This window comes from Notothenia coriiceps, unplaced genomic scaffold (assembly GCF_000735185.1).
Source record: "Notothenia coriiceps isolate Sejong01 unplaced genomic scaffold, NC01 NC01_scaffold00022863, whole genome shotgun sequence".
NCBI classification, from domain to species: Eukaryota; Metazoa; Chordata; class Actinopteri; order Perciformes; family Nototheniidae; genus Notothenia; species Notothenia coriiceps.
In genome coordinates this window covers 1-7897 of record NW_011355564.1, presented here as the reverse complement: position 1 = coordinate 7897, position 7897 = coordinate 1, and the positions used below count along the sequence as shown (strand labels likewise).

General features: G+C 41.0%; 1 protein-coding gene across 1 annotated transcript; it reads right to left on the bottom strand.

The window, feature by feature from the left end:
• Positions 1 to 4231: 4231 nt before the first annotated feature.
• On the bottom strand, positions 4232 to 6959 carry LOC104954131 (UPF0705 protein C11orf49 homolog). The gene is made up of 3 exons (XM_010781203.1): positions 6025 to 6959; positions 4877 to 4940; positions 4232 to 4728 (listed from the first exon to the last, which is right to left on the bottom strand). The coding sequence occupies exons 1-3, from the start codon at positions 6113 to 6115 to the stop codon at positions 4557 to 4559; spliced, it is 327 nt and encodes a 108-aa protein (XP_010779505.1). The 5' UTR covers positions 6116 to 6959; the 3' UTR covers positions 4232 to 4556.
• Between the last annotated feature and the right edge of the window lie 938 nt (positions 6960 to 7897).

The window sequence follows — 7897 nt, the reverse complement described above, 5'->3', positions numbered from 1 at the left end:
TCTGAAATTATGTAGTGTTTTGTGAAATGCTGTGGCGTTTTCTGAAATTATGTAGTGTTTTCTGAAATGCTGCAGCGTTTTCTGAAATTATGTAGTGTTTTGTGAAATGCTGTGGTGTCTTGCACTTCAAGGCCACCGTAGTAATTCATATACCGATAGCAGCACCGTTTGTCCAGCGGCTTAATGGTATACCAATACCGTCCAATCAGGTACCGGTACTGACTTAGTACCGGTTCTCGATACCCATCCCTAGTCAGGTCAAATAAATACTAGTTCGATAACACTTTGGTCTCAACATCCCAGCTTCTTTCTGTCGACCCTCTGATTCCTTCCAAAGTCTCTCGAGCCGCAGCTCAACAAAATGTGACCGCAGTGACAGTCAGAGCTGTGGGATATGCGTCAATGTCCAAGGCCTGGGCCTACAACGACTAATCAAAGGTGCAGCAAGAACCGTCCAACAGGCTGTGGTCCGGCATGGTTAACCCACAAGGAACTACATGTGCTCAGTCGATCAGGAGGAAGAGGCTGCTGTGGGAGAAGAAAACACTTGGTCACTGGTTTGACCAGAGTTGTGTTCCTTTAACTTTGGTAAGATGTTCCTTCCCACTGGGACAAACAATGCTAAAGATCATGGCATCATCAAGATAAGCTTCGATAAGTTTTCGTACAAATGAATAGACGGGAAGCAGTTTCTTGTGCAGAATGACTGTGAGCAGTTTAAGTACAGTTAGCAGGGATTTTGGAGCCTGACTCAGACTTGAGCTTCCTGTGCATAAAACTGAAACTTAGTTTATGTTAAGTGAGGTTTGTTGCATAACACTTATCTTACGGCACACCCTGGGACTGGGAAGCAAAGGCCAAACCAGTCACAGTCTGTCTGGGTCTCACGTCTTCATGGTCCCTGCATGAACACTCTGTTTGACGGAGAATGCCTTAAGATACAGCCGGGGGATTGTATCCATTGTTGTGTGGCTTGCAGAGATGCTGTAAACTTTACTAATGTATTTCATGCTTTGTATTAGAATAGTAAAGTATCAAGACAAGCATCTGCAATGAAACATGATAATGAGTCATTTGTGTAAGGATATTATTAAGTCAGAACTCATAATAGGAGACTTTACAGGTCAACACTTATCAATGACACCAAAAGGGGAAACCACAGGGTATTAAAGCTGCGTCTCTTTATAGGAAGCTGTGTAGCAAGGCCTCACTCTCTCTTAGTCTGTATCAAAAAGTTTCTGCTTATTAACAAGTTCAATGTTGTTAGATTTCGCCTCTTTATTCCATCACACAGTCTTCATCTGAAAGCTGAAGAACAGAGATTGTGACAGGACATCTCTTAACCTTCTGATCCTCTCCCTATTGCATTTCTTTTCAACTTGATTTTATTTTATTATTACAATTTCTAACAAAAAGTGTCTTTGATGAGAGCAATCCCATTCACATATTATTCACAAGGTATGCTTTGTAATTCCCTTGGCTGTAATTTAGGTTATAAGATGATAAATCCTCGAAAAAAAGGATCAAAACTATTGTTCACTCTATAAAAGCTAAAGAAATTGGACAATTTATCACCTCCAGTGTTTAAGTTTCTCACCTTATGGCATTGTACACCAGGGTAGGATGATATAACTGTTGGGTGTTTTCAGCGTAGTGTTGAGTTACTATACAAACAATTATCTGGAAGGAGGATGTAAAGATGTTGTGTACAATCAGACAAAACTCTTTTCAAATAAGTTTTATCTAAAAAATGGTTAGTTGGAGGTGTCAGGGTAGAGATGGTCAACATTGAGGTCAGAAATGGTTTGACTGGTAACTATTGTTGTATGCAATAGGTAAATGACACACCTGAAGGAAAAGGGTTGCTCCCACAATGCAGTTTGGCGAATCATGACGTCACCCCATTCAAAGTGAATGGGCAGAAGCGTTGAAGCGGCAACGCACGCCGCCGTGTGTAGGAGCCGTGAGTGTTAGCGATGCTTGCTAATGTAAACAAAGACCATATTACGTCCAAAATACGTCGCGCATTGTTTCTGACAGCAACGTTTCTGATAGGGCCGCGAGCGTTTCCGATAATAAGTCATATCGGAAGCAAATCTGGATCAGCTCCGTTGTACCCCCGTTTTCAGAGATGTGGGTACACAGGAAAAGAGAGAGGGTTTTATTTTCCGACACTTTGTGAGTTCCCTGACACACCAGAAACACATACTTATGTATTAAAGACAAACAATTGCATGTTGCATGATAGGACACTTTTAAGACCTTTTCAGATACATGCAGCATAGCAGGGTTAAGAGACACAAGAAGGTAAAAGGTATGAGAATACAAATAAAATACAATAAAATAAATATTGATTCCTCTCGGAAAATAAGACTAAGTGAATTGATGGAAAAAAATAAAATAAAGTAAACATATATGTCCAACAAAAATAAAAAAAGTTAAAACCATCTAAGACCTATACAATAAATTAAACAATATAAAAGTAGGTAAATAACAAAGACTAAAGGCTAATAAAAATCTAAAAAGATGTGTCTTTAGCTGTCGTTGAAAAATGTCCACTGAGCTGGCCTCTCAGATATTTCCTGGTAGGGTGTTCCACAGTTTGGGGTTGAGTGGATAAAAGCTGCCTCACACATTTTATTTTGGGGGACTTAAGGGATATTAAAAAGCTGAAGAGGACCTCTGGGCTCGTCCAGGGACAGAAAACGAGACTGTGAGATACGTGGGTGCCAAACCATTAAGAGCTTTAAAAACCAGTACAAGTCAAATCAATTCTAAAAGACACTGGCAGCCAATGTAGTGCAGCTAAAAAAGAGTAATGTGCTCTCTTTTTTCTGTTTTTTGTTAAAAGCCTGGAGGCGGAGTGCTGGATAAGTTGCAGCTTTGCGACATACTGTTTTGGAAGATCAGCAAAGAGTGCATTACAGTAGTCCAACCTACTTAATATGAATGCATGAATAAGCTTTTCAGCGTCTTGTTGGTTTGAAAATAGGCGTACTTTGGCAATATTTCTTAGGTGGAACAAATATATAAAGTCACTTGAAGACCCCATCAGAGTCAGACAGCAACACAAATGGTCCACATCAGGCCTCAGTTATATGTTTTTATTCACAGTGTAAGTCAGGATATTTATTTTACATTCACATAGTAAGGTTTATGTAACTATATCCAACTAAGAATGCAATGAATGTAAAGTCTAAATGTATGCTGGAGCTGTTCAATGTGTCAGTCCTTTCTTCAGTGTCTGTTCCTCAACATGCTGAGCACAGCAGATAGACGTGTAGAACATGCATCACTACACTCAATGGTTGTTAAAATACGTTTTACTTTTTCCATGAATGCTTTAGTGTTTATGTCCAGTGTTGTGTCCATCCTTTAAAAGGGAAGGATCGTAGCAGCAGGAAAACCGTCCACCTACAGACCAGTAGGTTAAGTAGCAACTAACCTACAATACATAAAACTACTTTACTGATTAGTGTTTCAGAATGGTATGATATCAGTGCATGACAGAAACTGGGTTTCAGGGAAAACTGTAAATAAACACACTGCCGCCTCAGAGCATTAGCACGTCACATGACCACACAGCACATATGCCCCTTTCACACGACGCGGTTCCAGGGCCGGTTCGGAGCTGGAGCTTGAAAAGCTCCGGAATCCGGTTTGTTTCAAGCAATAAAAAGTTGTCGGTCTAGAAAGCAAGCACCGCATACGTCACGCTTATGTCGGAGGCGGGGGCGGGATCAATCTCTAACAACAACAAAAAGCCTGCGTTTTATCCAGTTTGTACACAACGATGGAAAACCTAAAACTTAACAAGCAGCAGTGGTCCACTGAAGAGACCAGCTACCTTCTGAGAATCTGGTCTTCCGAAGAGGTACAGAGGAAGCTGGAGGGGAGCATGCTAGCTAGCTCTAACGCCATCGAATAGGACGTATATTTACCTCGTCGTTGAAGATGATAATGATGATGATAGTAAAGAACTTTTGAATGTAGCATGTAACGACTGTAAAGTTGGTAGTAAAGTCGTCCCATTTCTTCCATTTCGTTTCGACAGAGCAAAACCAAAACAAGTAGCGCTTCAATACAATGGGCCATTGTTGTTGTCGATGTGAGGGGTTTCCGCGCGGTTTGGCTTTATGAAGCAGGCATGCAAACGGTTACGTCATGACGCAAACGATGACGCAGCACAAGTCGGGCTCTGAGCGGTGTGAACAGAGCAGGAGCTGAACCGAAGAACCGGTTCCGAACCAGAAAAGCTCTAGCACGGAGCTAGAACGGGAAAAGCCTTGGTGTGAAAGGGGCAATAGAGAACAATGAGAAGCATCAACAGTGGATCTGATGTAGACCGTTCTTCCTCTGGATAACTCTCTTCTTGACAGCAATGCTGGACAAATAGAAGACTGGAGTGATCTGTCACAAGGTTGAGTGTTCTCTTGCACAGCTGTCCTCTTATCCACTGTCAGTATATGGGTCTATATAGCAAATAATGGGCAAGACAGTTTTGAATGTTCCATTCAGCCGCTGTGTATTTGGGAATGAAGCTGAAAGGTGAGAGGTCAGTTTTCAGAGGAGTCCGTCTCCTCTGTGGAGCCATCACTTTCCACCTCTATCCTCCTTCTGTGGTGGATGTTCCTTCTGGGGGAAGCCTTCCTCTGCAGCATCTCCTTCAGCCCCCCCACCGCACTGCCGCTGCTGTTGCTACCAGGACTCACAGAGATCTGGGCGATTCTGGACAGCGCAGGACAAAGTAAGAGATATTAAGAGAAGTAAAAAAAACTGTCAAAATAAAGAAAATAAAACGAGTTGGCTAGCCTCCTGTGCAGCATCCCGTTTTCCTTTTTGATACACAGGAGTGTTTGTGTGTGTGTTCTCTCACAGTTTGTCCAGTTCCTGGTCCATCTCTGGGTCAATCAGGAACTCTGCCTTGTTGGGTAGTGCTCCTGCAGAAAGAGGGCAGAAGAAGAGTCATCCTTTTGAAGCAGTATTAATGAAAATCCCCTAAATGCTTAACGATTGTATAATGAATTGTTATGTCTTAATTGAATGTGGTGATGTGAATGTGGTCATGTGGTGATTAACGCAGAGAATTGTCACCACCTCAAAAAAAAAATACACTAAACACTGCCCAGCACTTAACAGCTGTTACTTTGTAACAGCTGGTAAACATAAGAGAGGATTCAGAAGCTAATGAGTTCTAAAAACAGAGCGAAGAGAGTAGATGTGGAAAATCCCTCTCCCACTCCTGCCCCCCTCTGCCTGCCCCCTCCTCCCGCCACCCTGGAGGGGCGGAGCTAGCTAATCAATAAAGGCAGCCAGCTCACCTGTGGCAAATCCTTCCTCCCATGAACAAAGAAGTTGGCTGGCCTAATGCAACTCCTGAGCACCAATTGTTTGTCAGACTAAATCATCAGTACGTTTTATTTTCCTTTGTATTGTATTCTCATAGCAGCTTGAGTAGTTTATCTCCCTATTTTCTGTACCGTTTAGATTGCATTTAGTTACCTTATTTCTACATTTCATATGTAAAGACTAAGATAACTGCTTTGCTGGAATATCACTTGAAGTATGAATATTACAATTAAGACAAACTAGAATCAACAAATTACAATAAAAACAATGATCTGGAACTCCTGCCTCCATGTGCTCATCTTTAAATCCACATACTTTTAATCCTTGAACCAACCACCCTCACAACCCTCAATATTCTTCAGTGGATATTGGAGGTACAGTCATGAAATGGACAGAAAGAAGACTACAAATGAACATGAATGTTCTGTTTCTTTTTCTGGAGGTGTATAGGTCTTACTGCTGCAATGACCTCAAGTGGCCAAGAACATTAATTAATGCAGCTTAAAAACATAATGACACAAAGCTAGCTTTCCATGATGATAGGCTGAATTCACATTTACAATAACTATTTATCTATATAACTATTTATTTTATCGGATTAAAAAAATCTAAATTTGCCATGTAGTAGGTGGACATACCCTTGAATGCCTAGTTTAAAATAATGAATACACCTACCAATAGCTTGGTTGATGGCTTCATGTTTAGCCAGGCTCATTAGGAAGCTGTAGTAAGAGATTCTGTTGGTCTGTTCCAGCACTTCCCTCATACAGGACCTTGGAGGATGACTACACAAACACAACACACGATACTTCAATCACCTTCTGGTCTTATTTTCTTCCACACATGTTCCCCTTTTACACTGCGGTGGTTCCAGGGCCAGTGCTGGTGCTTCCACTGCACCGGAGCCCTACTCTCCACCCCGAAAATTGCTTTCAGTGAGGCACCCTCTATTGAAAGGCAGGCACCAAGAGCTGAGAGCAACATAAGCCTTCAGCTTACACACGTAGGGGGCGGAGAGGTTGTTTTGAACAGCAGCATATCACAAACCTTTCTTTCTTCTTTTCATATGTATTGATAGGAGAACAAAAATCAACAGGTTTAAGGTGTAATTAATACATTTACAAGTTGTCATATCAGACTTTCAGAAAACATATTATAGGGAAAATACTCCTGATAAACCAGCAGAGACAGCTAATGCCACAATGATAGCAACAAGTACATACTCATTCAAAGTATTTATGATAAATAATACATTTGCGTGTACACCATGTATGTTCTACAGCGTGGAGTTTTATATCATCCGTGAATGAATACAATTATTATTTAATGTTTATTATTGATTGACTGGCTAAGGTGGCTAGGCTAACATCGTCTATGTAGAAAGAGAAACTTCACTTTATACAATCCTTTAATTACGACATGATGTCGTCAAACTTGTAAAGGTGAACAAACCATGTAATCTGCCATCAAAACCAATGTAGGGCCCCCAGCGCTGCAAGAGTTCAATATGGGGCCCCCCAGGGCTGCATGAGTTCAATGTGCAGTGATGCAAACACACGTATGGTGAAAAAAGAGAGAACTATTCGAAGCAGAAAAAAAACAGCGTAATATACCATCTGACAAAGGCCTGTGCTATAATGCTTCAATTAACTGGCTGTTCTTTATAATTTACTCAGATCAATAGGAGACAGAGATGTTAAGTTATAAATCAAGGGTTTTTATTATTATTTACAGCAGGGGTGGGGAACCTTTTTCCTTTCAATTTGTACAACATCCTCCGAGGGCCCTACAAATGATTGAACTCAACCTCTGCTTAAAAAAACTAAAATCACAGCCCATTCATTTGTCCTTTCTTTCATGCTGTGCAAAGAAAAGCAACCTCTTAATCCAGTTATCTTACCATGACTCATGTTTGACGCATGCATGCATTCACGTGCACGGTTGTGGCATGACCACCAAAACCGAAAGATATGGACACAAGATGTGTGCAAATGTATTTAGTATCCTATCCATGTGAACATGATTTATGTGGGGGGGACCTAACCTCCTCTAGGGGGGTCAGGGGGTATGCTCCCCCGGGAAGATTTTTTTTAAATATTGAAGTTAAAAGCATCAATCTGGTGCACTTTGAGAACAACATGAGGAGATCTATGGGTACATCTCTCAACACCCATATGAAACAGAACTGTAAGCAGATTTTTCTTTTTGGATATTTTACAAATCACTCCCCTTTCAAACTCTATTCTTGTTATTTTTAACAACTTTTTTGTTACTGTCATATAGTATTTTATACCTGTTAATAATGTAGTCTCTAATGTCTCATTAATAACTATAATGATCATATCAAGGTGTGCCTTAACCTCACTGAGCTGAGGTTATTTGAGCCTCTCAGGAGAGAGCTCTCTTCCACCTGGTTGTAGAAAAGCTCTTTAAATTCGTTAGCATAGCTAGCTAACCAGATGCTAATAACAACAGATCGCCACTGTGCTTACAACTAAAGACATAGCCTCGCAAACACTGCGGCATGTGTACGGCTCCTTATGGGTAT